Source organism: Genypterus blacodes, unplaced genomic scaffold, assembly GCF_046128005.1.
Source record: "Genypterus blacodes isolate CSIRO-AG114 ecotype Tasmania unplaced genomic scaffold, CSIRO-AGI_Gbla_v1 ptg000002l_1, whole genome shotgun sequence".
NCBI classification, from domain to species: Eukaryota; Metazoa; Chordata; class Actinopteri; order Ophidiiformes; family Ophidiidae; genus Genypterus; species Genypterus blacodes.
In genome coordinates, this window is record NW_027466816.1 from 1067672 (window position 1) to 1089613 (window position 21942).

The window sequence follows — 21942 nt, forward strand, 5'->3', positions numbered from 1 at the left end:
CACAGGGTGTCCAAAAGGAAATGGCAAAATCATTCATGTCGGCGTATGGATCAAGTCGTGCGAGAAGCAAAACGTAAATTATTGCTGGAGCACCGAACAACCAACCTGTTCACAGTACGAGTGAGGCTTATAGGCCACGTTTAGCGAGGAGCACTGTGTCACCAACGGCCCCATGATACCACCATACGCAACACACTTCCTCACCGTCTCCCCATGAAGCTACCACACCGCACACATTGTGTATGTTGATTATGTGTCTGTGTGGTATAGCCTCATTTGCATTGGTATGATAATGTGGTTTAGAGACCACAAACCCACATCAAGACAACAAAACTACCAGCACTGAAACATGCAGAGGTCGTAAACAAACGCTTTCATCCTACACCAAAAAGATCAATCTTTACATGACAAATAAGCTGTTCAAGTGTCTGGAATCTGTTAAAGCGATGCACCAGTGATTTGACGACATTTCTGAATTTTGGGGTATTTTAAGTCCACACTTGGTCACTTCTCATTGAATCATTGTGTAGATGTGTCGTTCTCTTACAGGTCTGTAGGTTTTTGAATGGACCTTTATGGATCCATGAACACGTGTTGAAGCCTCCAAAAGCTCCTCTACATCCATTTATATGGTAAATCAAATACAAAATATATTCACCTATGACCATTGACCCTGGAACCTCTGTGTGTTTACATGGATCTCATTCCTGTAGTAACTTCCAGGAACAGCGTGTTGAGAACTTGGATAAACATGGATGCAAAGTCGAAAAGAAAACGCCTCAATTAACTCAATAAATCTGTTAGTGTCGTTTGCATGCTGCTTCCTATGACCGCGCACGCACACGCACGCACGCACGCACGCACGCACGCACGCACGCACGCACGCACGCACGCACGCACGCACGCACGCACGCACGCACGCACGCACGCACGCACGTCATTACATCCATAGTTCAGAGAAACACTCATCAACATACCCTGGCCATTTCCTTCCCCAACATGTTTTATCCAAGATATTCTGACTTCATCCCCATCATTTTTGACTTATTTCTGAAAATATTTAAAAATGTGTCTTTTTAAACCATCTATTTAACACTTTTATAACAACTTTGATATTCTTGTTCACACACACACACACACACACACACACACACACACACACACACACACACACACACACACACACACACACACACACACACACACACACACACACACACACACACACACACACACACACACACACACACACACACACACACACACACACACACACACACCTCCAATGTGTATAAAAAATAATGGTAGTGACCCGAAAACCCTGAAATTTAAAAATCGCAGGCGTATCGCTTTAAACTCTGCCCCACGTTTTGTTTCCTTCCACAAGCCACCGACTCGCCCTGAAACAGTCGCTGGCTCAGCTGGAGACACGCAAAACCAAACATGAAGTGAATAACCGCGTGTGCATCGTTGTATTCGTACTCGACCGCGGGTTAACAAGTGAAAGGTGTAAATATGAAGATCCTGACCGTGACCACAGGCATCGCCGTTGGCGATTACGTGGCTGCCAGCATCATGGGTCCAAACCTGAACGCTAACTTGGCAAAAACAAACGTCCTCCTCAGCTCCTGGGTGGGAGGGTGCGGGCTCAGGAGAGGCAGAGGGAGCTGGGGGAGGAGCTGAGGGTGCACACAGGGGTGGGGAGGCCGTAGTAGGAGGGGTCGGTGAGGGGGAAGAGCAAGAGGAAGAAGAGGAGAACGCCCAGCAGGTAGCAGGAGAGGACGGTGAGGCGGTGTGGGTGCTCCAGGGCCGCACTGATCGCAGGAAAACCCATGTAGTTACAGAAGGAGTGGCACAGCACCGGGCCCACCAGGTGACCTGCACAAACCACACGCAAACACAACACAGAAAACATGCACGCCACATACACACACACACCAAAACAGCACAAACAACACCAAACCATGCACAACACACACACACACAGAACACAAACAACATACACACAACAGAATTTTAGCCCTTTATTAAGAATTTTGCATCGAATTTTTATTTATTGTTTTATTTCATGTGGATATGAATGTTTTTAAGCTGAGAGGAAGTTTGTAAGTGTGTGTGTGTGTGTGTGTGTGCGCGCGTGTATATGAAGTTGTTACTAATTGTTTTACCTGGCGACCCCACAGACAGCAGTGTATAATGACAAGGTAATACAAGAACAATACTAACTGCTAATAATACCTGTTCTGATGAAGATGAAGGCAGTGTAGGCCCCAAACACAGCTGTGTAGGAGAACTGGAACACTGTTACAGAGAAACACCATCATCATCATCATCATCCTCTTCCATGTGATTGACTGAAAGCAGACTGAGTGAGTGATGTCATACCAGCAGAGAGGAAGATCCCCCCCAGAGTTCCCTGTCTGAAACGCAGAAGCTCGATCACGTGATGGAAGTGAGCTGCAAAACAGAGATACCAACGAAAATGAAAACACAAAACAACTAAAGGAAACTCTTAAGTTAGCAAAAACAATGTATCATATGAGATGCTGACCGCCAGCGTCACAGTGGCATGATGATGACAACGACAAACTCACCGACTCCGAAGAAGAGCGGGCAGGTGATGACGGCTGTGGACGGGCCGGCGCAGGGCACCAGCATGGGCAGCATGCAGGCCCGGAACACCAGCTCCTCTGTTAGCGGGGCCACCACCTGGTTCCTTAGCCAGCGCATGTCGCTGAAACACAGCATCCAGAACCACGGGTCTGCACAGAGGACAGACACATGGACAACCAGGATGAGGAAGATATTCGCTGGTAATTTGTATGCCTGAAGGGTCCGGATAAACAGAGAAATCCAGGATGTGGACTGACTCACCACATGCCACCCTGATCCCGTCCATGAAGCTCCACGGACAGTCCACCGCCAACTGCATGAGAGGGCCCCCAGGAACAGGACCTGCAGCAGTGAGACGCATCAAAACCTGCACCTGCTAGCTGGAGCCTAGCAAATATTAGACAGTTAGCTAGATCGGTAATCAGGCAAGAACAGAGAATCTCAAGGCAGCTTCTCCTAGCAACCATTACTTGCGCGACAACCTGACAGACTTGTGACTTGCCTGTCTTTGCGATTTGATTCAGATTCTTTGGGTCAAATATCGATTATTATGGTGACGATCATCATCTTGGACATTTCTTACCATAGTGAGCAGCAGAGGGAGGACGATGGCAGGAATGAGGCCTTCACAACGGATCCCCATGAGGGCCAGCAAGGACCAGCCAGTCTGACACACACACACACACACACACACACACACACACACACACACACACACACACACACACACACACACACACACACACACACACACACACACACACACACACACACACACACACTAAAATATAGCGGCTGAGTGACTGACAAAGACACATGTGCCATAATATTTGTAGAGTTTGATCCATTTTCAGTCTTGGTTTGGGGGAAGGTTACTGAGTATATGCGAGTCAAAACACTGTAGCTGTAGTCACCAGTAGGCGGCGTCAGACTCAAACACATGTGGGAAAAACTGACACTCACCCTGATGCCTGTGAATTCTCTCCATGCCCACACAAAGACGGGCGACAGACCCGACACGATCAGCACGCTGGTGAATCTCCTCTTGATCACCACAGGATGATCCCTGAGAAACACAGAGAGGGGTTAAAGGTCAAGCTGCCACTGCCAGCTGAGCAACACTGACCTGGAAGTACATCACATACTCGAGCAGAAACTGGCCACAGCAACCTTATATGGATTTGAGCATTTTTATTATTAGTAGCTCATTAGTCGTGGTATTAGTATCTTACATCCCGTTTCACGGCAAACGTTTAGCAGTAATTCTTTTTAATGCAGAATTTTTTTTTTTCAGAATATCGTTGTCAAGGTAACATTTCACCTGAGCTTATGGCGCAGGAAGCGGGGAGACAATTTGGTATTTTAGTGGATTTATGTAACAGTACACGGGATTAGCCAGCGGCCATCTTTACCTGTACAGGTAGATTAGTTAGTGATTTAGAGGGTTGGTGTTTCGGTTACCTGGGCAGGTCGCTCTTCCACACGTACAAACTGCCCACGTAGGAGCAGGCGAGCAGCAGGCAGGAGAGCACGGAGAGCCAGCACAGACCAGCAGGAAGAGCCGAGACTCCGTCACGGAGCTTCGCCTCCTCTGCCAGCAGCTTGGCGGATAAGTCGTCCTCCTCTGACATGGCGGCTAGAGGTGCAAACTCGGGCAAAGAGTTAGTGAAAGGCGGAGCCGCTGGAGCATCGAATGCGGTCATACATGAGCCGCCGAGTCTCCGGCAAGAACCCGAGTATTTGCACAGGTGCCAGGGTAGCTAGCCGCACGCTAGCTTCACCGGCGGGCGCTGTGATTCTACGTCATCAGAGTTTGCGCGTATTTATGATGTAATCCCACGCAAACTTAGGAGGAGGATTGCTGCTGTTATTGTATACCTTTATCAGAAGATACGTATATGGCTACATTATTGAAATAATTTTTTTATAAATAAATTATTCAAGAAACCTTTGTCCCGTCAAACCGAATATACTGATTACAACATTTAACGCCTCTTAGATATTATTTATTTTTAATTTGGGGTTAAAGAAAACATTAACACTAATTTATGTTGTCTTCATTTTAAACCTAGTATAAAAAATATAAACAAATTAGCGTGACTTTATTGTGTCTCACTCCTTGATGATATTACGTTGTGTGAATGATGATGGCCTTTAAACAATATATAGATAAACACACATATATACAGTATATACTGTATATGGACTTTCAAACCAGAAGCAGCCTGTATCCGATTTCTTCTTTCGTGAACCTGTTTCAATAACAACAGTCAGCAGGGAGCGCTGTTCTCTCACAGATAAAAAGTCTGATTATTTATTAATGAATGTGCGCATTCATCTGGATTTTGTTTTCACACGTACATGTTTCCCCGAGCGACTTGACGTTACAACACATATGCAGACAGCTATTTCTAATCTCGGAAATAGCTCACATCAAATCTCGAAACTCGGATTTGATGTGTAATCCGTCATTTTAATGGTTTAAACCTTTATAAAGCACTTCAAATTGCCATCGTGTCTGAACGCTGCAATGTAAATAAACTTGCCTTAATGTAACATTGTTTTGTCATTCTGTGTTTAAACAATAATGTAGATCTTTTAAAAAGGCAGATTGGAGATAACTTCATTAGATTGTAGATAATAATCCCCTGAATATGTGCACCATATGAGCATTTTATCAAAAACATATGATGATATTTCCAAAACAAATTTCATAATTTTCAAAAACGTTTCTGGTTCATATAAAATCTCTATCATATAAATCTCTATCAGATTATGACTTGTTTTTGGTGAAAGGTTTGGATGATGGAAATCCTCAGACTACAGTCTGGTTGAGTTGCTGCTGGATTGAGGCTCGTTTGAGTCTCTTAGGTTCTTCACAGTGGTCCTGTTTCTGCAGATAAAACACAGAGAGAAGCACATATAGTTGCTCCAGTGAATATTTTATAATAAAACGCTGAGTTCATGTTGACTGTAATGACCTCTGTCCTTTCTGTGAACAAGGCCCCATACCTTCTCATTTGCACCGAGACATGAAAATGATGTGAATGTCAAAATATCTAAATGTGCTTCATAATACATACACATTAATGATTTGGTTGTCCACGATGATATGTTGTAGATTTTACAGTTTGTTTCCCTGAATGTGAGGTCAAAGTAATATATAAGTACAGTCCATTGGGATGCTCACCTGTTGGCCTCTGCCTCATCCACGGAGTCAGGAAGCGCTATGCCCCTGGTCTCAGGAAGCATGTAGCACAGAGCTCCGCTGAACATTGTAAAGCTGCCGAAGATGACGATTGGGACGGACCAATGGTACGTCGCCAACATGTTGACCAGCGGTGAGACCATGGAGCCAACTCTGCTTGATAACGCACCCAACCCTACGCCCGTTTGCCTAATAGAAGAGCGTACGAACAGCTCTGAATATTTGAATGAAGAAACCAATCAAAACCTTGATGCATTTTGTCAAAGAAACAACAAAGAGCTGTTTGTATTTTATCAATAAATTGCTAGACTTGGCACATCAAGACTACAGACTTCACGTGACCTTTGGCGTTAGTTTACCGTAAAGACGTGGGAAACAGCTCCTGAGCATAAACGTAACATAGGGTTCCTGACCAGCTGATGAAGAAACGTGCAGAAACAGCCAATGTGGTAACAGCGATGGCATTACCTTAAATATAAATTTGACTAAATTAGTGGGAAAACAATAACAGCCATGCACTCAACTATGTCTGTTTTTATGGTTTGTGGAAACAAGGCCACAGCAAAGGATTCATACCCACAACCTTCATTCTGTGAGGCAATAGCGCTGTTGAGATATTTCAGTTGGGTGGCGTGAGTTACCTTGAGGAACAGCAATGATCAAAAAGGACATCAATCCTCCAATCAGAAGTGTTGACATCAGTGAGATTTTTCTCCCCAAAACTTCTAATAACCAGATGCAAAGAATCTGAGCCGGTATGTCAGTGATACCAAACATGAGGGCAGTCAGGAAGACGCTCAAGCCGAACTTTCCCACATTGAATGAAAGGCAAAAGTAGGAAAGATTCATCGAAAAACTGGAAAACAAAAGAAAGGAATGAGTCAAACATAAGCACCTTTCATCATATTGAAGATTCAATAGCTAGTTCTTGCCAGTACTACTACCCCAACATTCATCAATCCAATTGTTCTCCTTCCTCTTTTTGAGCCTCTGCCTTCCAGGGTATTAATATTGGTATTGATTGTCAGTATTGGCTAGGTTCTAATGTGTTTTTAACGTGTCATCACATTTGTTCATTCAGCTGAGTCACATTTGGGAAATCCAACTCACCATGCCAATATCAAGGTAAAAAAATACTTTCTAAGTACAGCCGATCGCATAAGAACACAGACACCTCCTTTTCTCTCTGGTTCTTCTTCGGGTTGTTTCTCAGTAATCTGTGTTACACAAGTGGAAGGAAGAAAACTTGAATGATCAAACACAAAGGCAAGCAGGAAGTGTTGACAGACAGAAGTTCATTTGTTTTTGAAACAGCTGGAAAGGACATGTTTGAAATTTGCATATGCTATCTAACTGTACATCACCCCTGACAATAAGCATGCATCAAATTAGCGTTGTCTCAAAAATACAAGCTGAGCTCGCAGTGTCTCATGCTAATGTTGGATGGACAACATATACTGTATCTACAAATTAATACAACCTACATAAAAACAACCTCAGTAATCGAGTGCAGACGTAAACAATCTGAAGATCAGGGTACTGGCAGATCGGTTTAAACGCTTGTTAGGCCTCAGCATGAAAAGTAATTTATGAGAGTTCATACCCTTTCTAGCAGAGATTCTGGAACAGCTTGTTTATTGATGGCAGCAACCTTGACAATCCACGTTTTAGCCTCTTCTGTCCGTCCTTTGTTCAACAACCATAGCGCTGAATCTGGAATGAACCTGGTGTAATGGGGGAAAACACATTTCAGATATTTAGAATAAAAAAATGTACCATTAAATATTGTATGTTAGCAGACAGAGTGAAATGCACACCAAATGTAAATGAAAACCACTGCGGCTTGTGAAGCCGTGATGAGTTGGGCCAGTCTCCAGTTTCGGATGAAGTAGACCATGAGCGCACCAGCGCACTGACCAAAGGAACCGCACAGCATGGTCACTCCTGTTGCCCATGAGCGTTTGCTAACCCCGATCCACTCCATGGCTAAAAGTAGGAACATTGATCAAGAGAAGTAAAAATGTCAACACTGATGCAGGATGTGACATTATCTTAAGGGTTTATATGTAGGGTTTGAAAATCACAGTCGCCACGTTTACAAGCACCCTTTTTTGTATTCAGTGAGATTAAAGCTAAAATACAAGGAAGATGTACACATGGAATATTATGATTTTGTATATACATGCCTGTATAAATCAGGTGTTGTTCCCCTCCAAATCTGGCCCAACAACAATAATGTAATTGGTCAATCACTATCACATGACAAAGTATTCGTTAATCATATTAGTTTCTTGGTAATTTTACAAACATTGTGGTATAGTTGGAAATTCTGGCTTTGTTGCCTTGCTAATCTTAAAATCCTTTTCAGGTGAACCATGACAAGCTGATTTTTCATTTTGCAGTTCTGTCTACATGCTAACTGAACATGATTTGAAATGAAATGAAATGAAGTATACTGTACCTAAAATAAGGCAGTTTACTCGGATCCCTCCAAAGCTAATTCCCACCATAAATTGTGATGCTAAATATAAGTAGATGTTGGGACACAGCGCCGTGGTCACACAAAATATCAGCATCAGAACAACAGAACTCTGAGCAGCTCGCCTGCGTCCAAACCTGGAAGAGATATAATCGTTAGAAGGCGTGATGGCTTTGGTTTCATCTGCTCCACCAATGAGCTCCAGTCCTGCTCCAACTTACGATTCTGCCAATGGTCCAAACAGAAGACAACCGGCCAAAATGCCGCCCATGAGCACCGACTGTGCGGCTCCTACTAAGTTAGCTTTGGCACAAACCAGATCAAACTGTAAACATAAAAACTCAATAGTTCATGATGAGGACGTGCGTGTTTTCACAAAATGTTGTGATCTTCAGCTCCTTTACGTCTGCACTCCCTGTGTTTGTTTCTCTGTAACACTCAATGTAACACTCAACAACTTACCGAAGTGACTATGGTTGAGTCATACAAGGTGTTGTTGTACACCCATCTGTCCTGGCACCCTGTGGTCTCATTGAGTCCATACTCCCTGATAGCATCAATGTCCCAGTCCACAGGGACATACATGAGACACTTACTGAAGGTTCCATCCTGCTCCCGGGGGAGGGTCAGGTTCAACTGCTCGGCCATGCTGAGGTTAGCGTCGGCTCTGAGGATCCAGTTTGTGTTACAGCTCTGCTCTGGATCCGGAGGCACAAAAATCACACTGGAAAAAACTAAAGCAAACACAGCATTCGGGTAGGAAAGAGCGAAAAGATTGAGCTTCTGGAATAATCCAAATTCTCCAATGTTCTGCAGGATCTCTCCAAAATCAGCCATGCTGTTGCAAGAGAACAACTTCTAGAATAAAAGTCTTTATGTTCAACTGTGACACAGCTTGTGCTTATCCCGCTTTCAATCTTTATAACCACTATATTTACAATACAAGCAGGGATAAACCTCAGGTCATGACTTTATCTATACTTTATAACATTCCCAGCTTCATATGATGTGAGGTCAATGTGATGTGAGATGTGAGCCAAAGCTCAGAGAGAGTCGAGGTGTAGTTTCTACTATTTCAATATTTCAATATCATTATATTGTTATATTGAATTTCAAGTGTTCTTTTTTGTGGACAGAGTAACGTGACTGACAATAAACCTGGCAATAAGAAGAACTCATAAATGTTGTGTAACGTAGCCTTTGTTCAGCTTTTATTGAGTATCTGTGGAATTTCATATGGATATAGATTAACTGACTCCAAATCACATCCCCAAAAAACCTCTCTGGTGCAGTTAGATCAGCTTTTGCTATTTTGTGATACGATAGAATGTCGACGTGTCCCGACAGCGACTCTGCTGACCACTAGAATAAGCTCAGTGGAACAAGAAATATGTAGATGTCGTATGCAAAAAGTTGTATTTTTCCCTCCAGGCTGAAGTGATTAAGGATCGTGACCACGTGGACATTCACAGGCCTCCTGTTGTTAAACGTGCAAATTCAATGGCAGGTGTTTCAGTGCTGTACAACCAAGCTGCTGTCAAACCCAAACAGGAAACAGGAGAACAAACAAAGATTTCTTTTACTCACACACACCCACTGCCTTCTCCGCCTCTTCGTTTGGCCATTCAACAATTGAGGCATAAACACATTACTGTAAATGTAACTGTTACACGTTGCCTATGATGATGTTAGGTTTTGGGGGGCATTCATAAGCTTAGGACCCCCAAAATATTAGGGCCGCCCCTGTAAGAAAATACATAGCGTAGAGGAGAGAGAAGCACACGCCTACAAAGAGAGGGAGAGACACTCACACAGAGAGAGGGAGAGGGAGAGGGAGAGAGGGAGAGAGAGAGAGAGAGAGAGAGAGAGAGAGAGAGACAGACTCCTCTGTTTTTCTGTAGGAGCTGGGTTCTTGTCGGGTCTCAGTGTCGTGTGGACGTGCAGTGGTGATGGATGATGGCTGGACGATGATGATGATGTTGATAATGATGATGATGATGGTGATGATGATGATGGACCTCTCCTGATGTCCTCCGCTTCTCCTCCGCTCCAAACCTCCGCCTCCAGTACGAACAAAGGCCCGCAGCAGGATCAGGGATTATTACACGCAGATCCGAGCCGGACCAGGACCTCCATCGGCAAACATCAGCAGGTAGGGGCCGGCCTGTGTCCTCTGTCCCCCCGCAGGTCCTCCTGCAGCCACCCCGCCGGCCTGTCCTCCGGCGAGGTGAACGCGGAAACGTTCGGAGCGACTACGACTGCGTCCAAAATATACCATCATCAGTGTTATTCAGGTTTTTAATAGTATTTTTGTTTTTGCCGTTGTTGTGTTTTCCTGACAGGGCTGTGTGTGTGCGTGTGTGTGTGTGTGTGTGTGTGTGTGTGTGTGCGTGCGTGCGTGCGTGCGTGCGCGGAGGAATCCCCGGTGTACAAACCCCACAGCAGGGTAGAATGGTTTGTTTATTTCACGGTAAACGCGATTTATCCGCCGCTAATTGTCGATCCGTGCGTGTTGATTTTGTGTTAAGGCGTCGGAAGTGAAGTGGATTCTGTTTATGGTTAAATCTCGATCAGGTTACTACATCATCCTCCTCCTCCTCCTCCCTCCTCCACCTCCTCCTCCTCCTCATCAGAGAGGCTTCCATAAACAGCGTGACATTGGGAAACGCAATCCGCTGCAATCGCCCCGAGCAGAGACTTTCAGCGCATACAGACACCACGTTTCCGTCACAAATACAACATTTTAACGTATTTATGTTTCCAGAATGTATCTGTCTCCAGCAGGGGCTCATGCAGAAAATACTGAGTGTGAGGCAAATATTCACTTTATGACCCACTTCCCTATAATCCACATATAATACTTTTATAGATTTTGCACATATTGTTTTGTTTGACACACAATATTTATCACTTCTATTTTCCTCATGGAAGGAATAAATCCACTTAAAGTCATCTCTCATATGTAAACAGGTGTTAACATTGGATCAGTTACTCGGAAACTTTGCGATATAAACAAAACTATTCAAATATTCACACTTCCTGAACTAGAGCACGCTTCCAGAACACGCTCCCTAGAAACGACTTCATCTGCTCTTCTATTGCAATTTGCAATTTGCAGGTGTAAAATCGGTACCAAGTCCTAATGTAGTTCTGATGTTTACATGAGGTTATTTCTCATATCAATAGTTGTATTGGTAAGAAGATGCGTGTAAACACAGACTTCACGTTAATCAGAGACATTATTAAAGAACTGGTGGCTGAGTCTTTCTGATATGTTGTGCACGAACCCAAAGCCCTGTGGGTAAAAAGATGCTGAGTCATTTGTCGGCTTAGCAGCTGTGTGTGATCTAAGCGTGACCTCACAACGGACAGGAAACAGCATTTTTCACGTCACATACTTCCACACTAAAAGACTAATGAGACTAATTTATCGATCATCAATCTGAGCGTTTAAGTGTTTGTGCTGCTGATGAAGAAGCCCAGTTTCTCAATCTCTGCTTTGTGTTCGCATTTGTCTCCACACCTGAACACATTTGACTGTCAAATGGACCGCATGAGGACAACAGGATTCATTTGCTTGTCTTCCTGTCTGTCTGCCTGGCTGTATCTCTGCCCGTCTGTGAGCATTTGCTCTCTCTAATTCATAGTGCGTTTCACCATAGCAACGCTTATTAAAAACATCGTAAAGTAGTAGACACTCAAGCCTGCTGCTTTTCAGAAACTGTTCCCTCATAATCATAATTGAGGCATCAAGTTCAAAACAACCAAACCTGATGATACAAAGCTTGTTGTCGTATTAGAACTCAGTTTAGGTGGATAAGTAGCAAAAACATCATCATCATCATCATCAAGTGAGGAAGAAGATGCGAAAGAGAGGAAGAGGAAGAGAGAAATTCATTTGTCTTTCGCAGTATATTTAGCTCTGTTCACTCCTTTTGAACAGACAAATTTCTCTCTCTCTCTCTCTCTCTCTCTCTCTTTCTCTCTGTCTCTCTTTCTGTCTCTCTTTCTGTCTCTCTTTTTCACTCTCTCTCTCTCTCTCTTTCTCACTCTCTCTCTCTCTCTGTTTCTCTCTCTCCCACACATTCTGTCGCTCTTCCCCTGCAGTGTGTGGATGCAGAGAGCGAAGAGGAGGAAGGCAGAAAAAGAGAACAAAAAAATGTCCAAGAAAAACAGAGGTGGCAGCAGTGAAGATGATGATGATGATGAGGATGATGAGGATGATGAGGATGAGGATGAGGATGAGGATGAGGATGGCGACCATAATGTACATACACAGTTGTACAGGATGAACTTCATACTCATGTGTGATGCTTTGCATTGGTGACATCCTTTGGTGTTTGAAGGATTTAAGTATTTACTGGTTTCTCCAAAGCGCTCTGTAACATGCTCATCTGGGGCAGCTAGCCGCTTTGTTTCACTACAGCACTAGCTACTAGCTAGCTAAAAACTAACATTGATGCTTCAAACGAGCATTGATGCTACAAACTATCATTACATCATCATACAAACTAGTAGACCACCAAGACATCAACAGCCTGATTGCCGTTACATTCATTCACTGTCACATTTCACTATGGGCTAAACATGCTGCTGCTATGTAGCCAGCTGCTGCCATTGTTTACAAAGCAGCACAGTGGCTAGGCTAGCTGAGGTTTTAACCCAATGGAAGCTTGTAATTAGTATTACATTCATTTACAATGAATATACTGTTATATATTCTGTATTTATTGGGCATGTGATGTGGGCGTGTGATGAGGAGGAGGATGACAGGGAAGAGTGTGTAAGGAGAGGAAGAGGATGAAGGGAGAAGCAGATGTGTGATGTTTAGGGTCTCATGATTCCAATGTGGGGGGAAAAACAGCAAGGCTCCAACATATCAAGACGATGAGAATGATGAGAGGAGAAATGATGAAGGTAGTTGGGGGGGTCAGTGCGTGTGTGTGTGTCAGCAGGTTTGTGCGCACTGGCTGTGGCAGGGTGATGGATTGCCTCTTCTGTGCCACGCATTTTCTAATCAACCCACAGCCGGAGAGAAAGAGAGAGAGGGGGGGAGGGAGAGAGAGAGAGAGGGAGCAAAAGAGAGAGAGAGAGAGAGTGATGGATGAAGAGAGAGAGAGCAAAAGAGTGAGAGAGAGAGAGAGAGAGAGAGAGAGAGAGAGAGAGAGAGAGAGAGGGAGAGAGGGAGAGAGAGAGAGAGAGAGAGAGAGAGAGAGAGAGAATGTGTGTGACAAAGGAGGAGAGAATAGTAGAGAGGAGAAGATGAGGATTAACCAGAGCTTCTGCTCCTCGTTTCCGTTCTGGTGCAGACATGTGGAGCAGATGGCCGATCTGAACATGCAAGTTTCATCCAATTCTGAAACAGCTAACATCTTGCCTGCTGATATCCAATCACACGGCAGCAGGATCCACAAAGCAAGAGCCGTTCTTCATGAACTCTTGTGTGGTGCTGTTGCCTTGCGTCTAGTATAGCTGTAACTTCTTCTTCTCTCACTCAATTCAACACAAAACAAAACACGCCAAGCTTCAGATTTAGTTCCACTCGACACAAAATCCACCTCAATTTAGCATTAAAAACTTTTCCGAGTTGTTTGAGATGTACATTTTTTTCTTCAGGCATTTTAAAATCACTAACTTCAAATGGTGCAGAACGCAGATCCATGGTGACTGTTCATGCTGCTGTATCCTGCTGGTTTCTGTTTCTGTCCTTTGCACCACTGCTCCTCGATATGAGCCCAGTCGCTTCACAGCTCATTAATGAAGCGGCCATTGGTTGCCTGAACCTGCTGAACCTGCCATCCGTCATCTCATTACTAGGCACCACATTGCCAACAGTCCCTCACGTCCAAAGATGGATGTGCAGTTGACTTCATATGTTCTGTGTCATTATGAGCCTGATCAAAGTATCCACGTTCTTCAATCACATTGCATCTTACTTGCATTTACCAAAGGTTTAAGAGGTTTATTCAGTCAATGTGGTAACTTTGTTCATCTTGGCTGTCGTTTATTACTTTAGTAGCTCATACACTGTTTGAAGCAAAACTGTGTGCTTGACTTTTTAATTTTGTGTTTTCTAATTTCACATTTTAAGGGAAAGTTATCTTGTTTCGTCTTTAGAGTAGCCTGAATTACCCCAGCACGTGGTACACTTACGATGAGGAAACAGTCAGTGTTATCACTGTGACAACATGACATCATCAGTGTAGGCGGCTATCCACAAAAGTTTATGTCGAGGTCTGTCAGACACGCTGGTCTTTTGTTCCGGAGACGTCACTGCACTTTTACTCTCTTCATTGGTATGGCAGAATAAACAGTGGATTCTCCGTGGTGATGTTATTCCTTATTTATTCATTGAACGGTCTCCATAGCGGTCTCATTAGCGGTCAACAGATCAGCCAATGAACTTCAAGCGTCTCTCGGCCAGAAGCTCAGGCATAAAGTTAATTTGCGAGAGTGTCAAAAGTCAAAAACTCAATCGTCACAAGTCACACAAAATAAGACAATTATATTTATCAGGACTCCCGGCTTCCTGCAAAAGGCAAAGCTTCGTGACAGGCCTGTCCAGACAGCTGGTTTTGGTCTTAATGTTAACTTGTCGCACAAGTCCTCTCTAATCTGGAAAAGCTTCAATAGCTCTCCCCAAGATCCAAGAGTTATGAGGCGCAGAGTTGTTCACAATGAGGATGATGTCCTTCAGCCAATGCCTTCCCAGTAACCAAGCTGCAGGGATGATGATCCCTCTGACTAACCTGCCTCTTCATCCTGGCTGGACTCAAAGAAGTCCATTTGAAACAGCTATCCAGTCTCCATCCTTACAACTAAAATGTGATTAGCAGTAATTTCAGGCTGTTCACAGTTGATTCCACCAGGAGTGGCCCATTAATAGACTTGGCCGTCTCCGGAACGATGGAAAGTTCACAGTCGTCCTCACCGGCCCCAGTAACGCCACTAGTTGGTACTGCCAGTGGAGCAGTGTTCACTGCGGTATCCGAATTGGCAATGGTTTGATGACTGACTGGTTCTTTAGCTTTTGAGAGAATATGAAGCTGGCTGGGATGCTTGGATCCGCATATCTTACATGATAGTTGCCTCCTGCAGTCCTTTCTCATGTGCCCTATGCACATTCAGCCTAAACAAACTCCTTGTTCCATTTGGTAGGCCATCTTCTCATTATGTGCTTTCTTTCCAATAAAGAGCACAACTCCAGTGCATGTTCACCCTTGCAGTACAAGGAAGCCCCTCTGCTCAACGAGTCTCTTTCCTGTGGCTTAGTGCCAGTCACATGAAACACAGGAACTCCTTGGGTCGGAGCTGGATTTCCACCTATTCTGTGAAGCGCAAATGGATCACCATCAACATTCAGGGCAGTATGAGCCCCCTGGTCAGGTTTCTTGAACGTGCTGCTTTGTATTGTGGATCTGAAGGCTCTAAGTACATTGACTTTAGCCATAGATGCAGCTCTCTCCTTTTCGAGCTCAAAGAGCTCTTTCCTTTTTCTGATCTCTTCTTCCTGCCGCTCCAATCGTGCTTTCCCTTGAGCAATCATTGTAGAGTTAAACAAGCAGCCATGTCGGCTTCTGCTTTCACACGGGTAGAAGTAGAAGATCTGCTCATTTTGACGTCCACCACTGTTGCCCGTGCAGCTCAACTTCACACAGAATTTGTGGCTTTCCACCCAACTCCTCACACACATCAAGCCCGTCCAACAGAGCATGAGATGATGCGCATCGACCCCTTTCATGGTGTTTTCCTGTTGACAATGTAGATAGCAATGAAATGAACAAAAATTATGTGTCTCTATCATTCAGACCTATCATTAAAATCTGATTAAATTAAGATTAAATATTGCATTAAGATATGGTGACCTAGAGAGGATGCAAGGAAACAAAAACAGGCAGTCCCCGAGTTACAAACGCCTCAACTTAGGCACGTCCCGTACTTACTTTACCTCCATAAGGCCTATGATTATAAAAAAACGAGTTACATACAATTGTTCATACTAGTGAATTGGATTCTGGACTGCTTTGTAGCCAAACTAATGCTCAAAACACTGCATGTTGTCAGCTGTTCGTCGTCTTGAAGGAACCATAACACGTAAAAACACTGTTGTGTGCGTTGGGTTTGAACTAATGACGCCAGGTAACTGTACCTACTTACATACAAATTTAATTTAAAGATAGACTGAAAAACACAACTCATTTGTAACTGTGGTAACCCTCCTGTACTACACATGCATCAACATCCACTATGATCAGGGTGAGGCTCTGGGTTTAGTCTGACAGGTTCAGGGTGTGGGGCGGTAGGTTGTGATTGTGAAGCGCCTCCTCCTCCTCCTTTGCTTGCTGATGCTCAGGGCCCCCAGGGCTTCGTTAAGATTCTGGGAGACGACAGTTTGTCAATTGATGGTGATCAGGTTGTTAACTGTAAGAGCCTGTGAGGGGAAGCTTTGCTTTCCTTTCCAACGCTCTGTGTTTCCGTCTTTCCGAGCTATGTAAGGTTCACCAGCGGTCACATTGGAGCAATTCATCATGGTGAGGTAAACGTTGAGGGCACAACAGGTGCATCATAAAGTGCTGACAGGGTTTGAAGATGCAGGATCTGTTTATGTGTCTTTGTGCCCATTCAGCTTGAGCAACAATTAACACAAAGCAAACTTCACAGAGGAAATGCAGGCAAACTTAGCCATGTTCCCAGTAGGTATGTGATGATGTAACAATGTATGTATGTAATCATGTGACCCCCCCAGTGGTGAGCCCCAGCGGTGGCCGGTGGGCATGGTTTTGGAGGGGAGCTCAGAGGCGCTGTGTCCCCCCCCATCTCTGGAGCTGCGCCCGTCCTGCAACAAGAGCCAGCCCTCACCTCCTCTGGGCTCGAGCTCGCAACCCCAAGACGGCGTCTTCCCTGAGGACAAGGAGCCCGTAAAGTACGGCGAGCTCATCGTCTTAGGGTGAGACACGGACACACAAGGTTGAATGCTTTGGTGGTACGTGTGTGTGTGTGTGTGTGTGTGTGTGTGTGTGTGTGGAGGAAAGCTGCATGTGAGGGTGTTGTGGTGTTTGATTCAATGATGTTGGTGAATAAGTGAAACTCGCTGTGCCTCTGGAAACAGCAGCGAGAGAAAGTGAGAGAGAGACGGAGAGGGGAGAGAGACAGAGAGACAGAGAGAGAGGTCTTGCGTAGTCAAGCACATTTCCCATCACATTTATGTTATTATATTCATAGGATTTAGACTTTTTTGGTCTTTACATTGTTTCAAATAATGGTCCTAGTACTCTGTCATTGGGCTTTGTTAGGTTATTTGTTGCGCTACAATCTGGTTAACATTCCAAATGTCATCATATACATCAGGCACTGGGAAACATCTATTCTCACATGGTTACTCATTTAGTTTGCCCAAAAGTGCACCCACACATATTACTGTGAGTTTTCTAAAACATAAATAAAAATGATAGACAATTGAGACGTCCTGTTTTTTTTGCCTTTGTAGCATCTCAATGATCACAATGAAATTCCCAAACCGTTTCATGATGTTTCCATAACTACTGAATATCCATGCTAACCCTTTCATGCACGATGTCCACTTGAGTGTAGTCCGCTGTAGTGGACATTGCGCGTCAGTGACTACAATTCATGCAAGAATTTTTTCTTTCTTGAAAATGTTTCATCTACAGTAACTTTTTAGGATATAGATAAATGTTTTCAGATTTTATTAGAATAAATTAGTTATAATTTATGTATGTTGTAATGTTTATATCAAAGAAATTATCATTGTATTCATTTTTTTGTTAAAAACACACGTTTTCTGTTTCTGTTCCTCAGATGCACAATGTCCACTTAAGTGGACATTTCAGTAACTCCTTAAATAATTGGTGTAAAAAAAAAAAAAATGTATTTGTTCTTTTTATGCCTAAAGATAAATAAAAACACTTGGGAAAAAAATCCTGACTGGGGCTTTCATAATTTGTGCATGAAAGGGCTAAGGTTCTTTTGTTATGCTCCACAGGCACAACGGCTCACTGGCCAATGGGGACAAAGGTCGCAGAAGAAGCCGCCTGGCCCTCTACAAGAGGCCCAAAGCCAATGGTGTCAAACCCGATGTTATCCACAATGTCTCAACCCCGCTGGTGTCAAAGGTGAGGAGGAAGAAAAGTCAAAAATATTATTGTTGAAGTAGTAATCCACGATCTGTAACCTTCAGCTCGTCATGTGACCTGCATGCTGTGGTTTTATTGGCAGGCACTCAGCAACAAAAGCCAACACAGCATCTCCTTTACTCTGTCACGGAGTCACTCTGTCATCGTGGAGTACACACATGACACCAACACAGACATGTTTCAGGTCAGTGTCAGAACCACACAAATACAACATGAACATTTAACCCTTTAAATCTCAGCTGCTAATGACAAGACGCATCAGGAGCAGTTTCACTGCAGCAAACATATATGGGTGAACACTCTTCTGTTGCTGTGGCAATCAGGTGTAGCTGCAGCTTGTCAGCACTCGGCAAGTACTCAAAACAGTACACTATGATACGACATGATTCATGTGTGTTGTTTTGCCTGTTTTATCTGCCAGATCGGCCGCTCCACAGAGAGCATGATTGACTTTGTGGTGACAGACACGGCGGGCAGCAGCAGCGGTCAGGGTGGGGGGGCGGCGGTGGAGGGCGGTGGTGGCAGCCAGTCTGCTCAGAGCACCATCTCCCGCTACGCCTGCCGCATCATGTGTGAACGTAGCGCCCCCTATACAGCACGGATCTACGCCGCTGGCTTTGACTCCTCCAAGAACATCTTCCTCGGGGTAAGTGAGCGTTCTCCTCAGGGGGTCAGACAAGGGAATCCACTTGAGGAGAGGTAACCATGGTAAACATTGCCAGAGTGACAGCAGGGGCAGCTCTGTACCACAGTGTGTGTTCCTCACGTGTGTTATGAATGTGCTTTGGGTCTGATTTACTGTTTATATGTTGCTTTTTTAAACCTATAAAATATATACATCCTGTTACATAACAACACACACACACACACACACACACACACACACACACACACACACACACACACACTGTCTGAGTCGTATATGTATTAAATCCTGATTGTAGTTTGTAGATTGTTTGACGAACAAATTCGATCGGACACAGGAAGAGCCCGAGGCTGAAATAAAGCCTAAATGAAGCAATCAAATTTCTCCTCAAACATTTGGACTTTTATTCTGGAATAATTTATTTATCAAAATTATGTATGATTTCCCAGTTTAATATCAAACTTTCAGGTTTTTCTTCAATTTCTCACCATAAGCCCGTTATTTGTGCATCTCTCGTTGCCGTTTTATTCTTCTCTCTCTCTGGATTCTTCGGCGTGGGTGCATTAGTCAGGACCACAGTCTTCACTCTGTACTGAGCTAAAAATAGCACCGCAGAAACGCAACATTGGCCATTTTTCTCTCTAGCCACCACTGACACCTCCACCACTGCCGTCCCTCTGTGCTCTGCAATCGATCACACCAGGGCTCGAACCTGTAACGCAAGAGTCCCAACATCACTGAAACCTGACATCACCTTCATCGTACACCAGAACAAATGACTTCCATATGACTTTCACTCCTTTTTGTTCGACCTCTGAGAAGTGATGTCCAACGCTGGTCAACATGTACGCACGTGCATTGTGCTGTAAAAGCCTTATCGCAGAACTCATCCTATCGCATTTGACAGCCTTACGTTTCTCCATGGCAGTGTAAAGTGTAAAGTGTAAAGGCATCATAACGCTTCTTCATCTGTCCAAAACGATGAAGCCGATTCTTGGATTTTATTTTCCTGTGAGTTGTCTGATTTGTTTTCTGGTTCGCTTTGCCCCATGGTGTCCTTTCAAAGTACTATGCGTCATGTAAAGCTCTACATCTTTGTGGTCTCTTAGGAGAGAGCTGCCAAATGGAGGACGTCAGACGGCTTGATGGACGGCCTCACTACCAACGGAGTCCTGGTGATGCACCCTGCGGGAGAGTTTGTGTCCGAGCCAGCGCCGGGTGTGTGGAGGGAAATCTCGGTGTGCGGTAACGTTTTCGCCCTGAGGGAGACTCGCTCCGCCCAGCAGAGGGGCAAACTGGTAAGACCACCTGTAGATCTAGATTAAGACTAAGCATGTTAATAACTGCAGCTCTCCTGATAAACCATGAATTATATGAGATGACTGCCAGAATGCACTCAGTAGAACAGGAAATGTGTGGACATTGTCAGGTTAGATAGTAGTCGTTAAGGTTAGAGTTCAATGTGCAGCGCCTAACGTTCACAGATCTTTTCTCCTTTGTTTTCTTTGAAGGTGGAGAACGAGTCAAACACCCTGCAGGACGGCTCCCTCATTGACCTCTGTGGAGCCACGCTGCTCTGGCGAACCCCCGCCGGACTGCGCCACACCCCCACCCTCAAACAACTAGAGTCGTTGCGTCAAGAGCTGAACGCGGCAAGACCCCAGTGCCCTGTGGGCTTCAACACCCTCGCCTTCCCCAGCCTGGCCCAGCGGGAGATCGTAGACAAGAAGCAGCCCTGGGTTTACGTCAACTGCGGCCACGTACACGGATACCACAACTGGGGCTACCGCAAGGAGAAAGGCCCCGCGGGGCTGGGGGGCACGGTGCCAGCGAACACCGGGGAAAGGGAGTGCCCAATGTGCCGGCGGGTGGGCCCATATGTGCCGCTTTGGCTGGGCTGCGAAGGAGGATTGTACCTGGATGCCGGGCCGCCCACACACGCTTTCTGCCCCTGTGGTCATGTGTGCTCGGAAAAGACGGTCTTCGGCTGGAGCCAGATCCCATTACCGCACGGCACCCATGCCTTCCATGCAGCCTGCCCCTTCTGTGGCACCTGGCTGACGGGTGAGCAAGGCCACATCAAACTTATCTTCCAGGGCCCCGTCGACTGAGGGCCCCATGTTAAACTGTATGTTAGGACAAACATTTAACGCTTGGAGTGGATTTAAAGCACTGATGGCAGGAGCAGGAAGTGGACTGCTGAGATAAGGGACTGAAAGGTGACGAGGTTAAAGGTTAAAGTGGAATGATGCGTATGGAGACAATGTAAATAAATCATGATGAAATGAAGATGAGTTTGGTGATTTGTTTTGTTTGATCAGCTGTGAGGCCTGAAGCCTCCATGTTTCCAGCAAAGACGAGAGACAGACGTACGTGTTGCCAATCGAAGAGTGTTTCTCTCAAGCTGTCTCTCTCTGCGTCTGCAGCCCAGTGTAGGATGAACATTAAGAAACCAGCACATATGACAGACAGGAACACTTCAGCTACACAGAGCACAATGTGCTAAAAATAACTCAAGGTCTCCAGCAGCTTCATACCTCACCACAGAGAGAGATGGAGGGGGGGCGGGGGGGAGGCATAGCAAGAGACAGAGTGCGACATACAGTAAATGTTGATCAAACTCCAACAAGCATTAATGAGCTCACATTTATCACATCTGATCAAATGTATGCTGCAGTTTGTGCTGTAGCTGCATGCTGAGATGCAGCTGCAGCCTGCATGCTCGCTTTGTTGCGTACGTTGCGTTTATTAACTTTGCACATTCATATTACTTAGGTTCTGCGTGACGTAGTTCAGCACAGCTGCAGCCTACACCACCTGCTTCTGTGTGCAGACAGAGCAA

General features: G+C 44.8%; 3 protein-coding genes across 3 annotated transcripts; 1 reads left to right on the plus strand and 2 right to left on the minus strand.

Annotated features, from left to right (window-relative positions):
• Nucleotides 1-915: 915 nt before the first annotated feature.
• Nucleotides 916-4409, minus strand: rce1a (Ras converting CAAX endopeptidase 1a). The gene is given in 9 exon segments (XM_076158079.1): nucleotides 916-1878; nucleotides 2239-2301; nucleotides 2386-2457; nucleotides 2595-2762; nucleotides 2875-2941; nucleotides 2944-2955; nucleotides 3197-3280; nucleotides 3577-3679; nucleotides 4075-4409. Coding segments are annotated over 9 exon segments (1041 nt in total). The 5' UTR covers nucleotides 4317-4409; the 3' UTR covers nucleotides 916-1648.
• Nucleotides 4410-5433: 1024 nt separating this feature from the next.
• LOC143005695 (solute carrier family 22 member 13-like) lies at nucleotides 5434-9137 on the minus strand. Its single transcript, XM_076157088.1, has 10 exons — nucleotides 8763-9137; nucleotides 8522-8625; nucleotides 8283-8437; nucleotides 7639-7807; nucleotides 7425-7545; nucleotides 6932-7038; nucleotides 6463-6677; nucleotides 6181-6289; nucleotides 5804-6010; nucleotides 5434-5506 (listed from the first exon to the last, which is right to left on the minus strand). The coding sequence occupies exons 1-10, from the start codon at nucleotides 9135-9137 to the stop codon at nucleotides 5434-5436; spliced, it is 1635 nt and encodes a 544-aa protein (XP_076013203.1).
• A 1043-nt stretch (nucleotides 9138-10180) lies between these two features.
• Nucleotides 10181-21370, plus strand: peli3 (pellino E3 ubiquitin protein ligase family member 3). The gene is made up of 7 exons (XM_076158205.1): nucleotides 10181-10452; nucleotides 17047-17247; nucleotides 18304-18433; nucleotides 18537-18638; nucleotides 18876-19100; nucleotides 20210-20398; nucleotides 20612-21370. The coding sequence occupies exons 2-7, from the start codon at nucleotides 17075-17077 to the stop codon at nucleotides 21209-21211; spliced, it is 1419 nt and encodes a 472-aa protein (XP_076014320.1). The 5' UTR covers nucleotides 10181-10452; nucleotides 17047-17074; the 3' UTR covers nucleotides 21212-21370.
• Nucleotides 21371-21942: the final 572 nt, after the last annotated feature.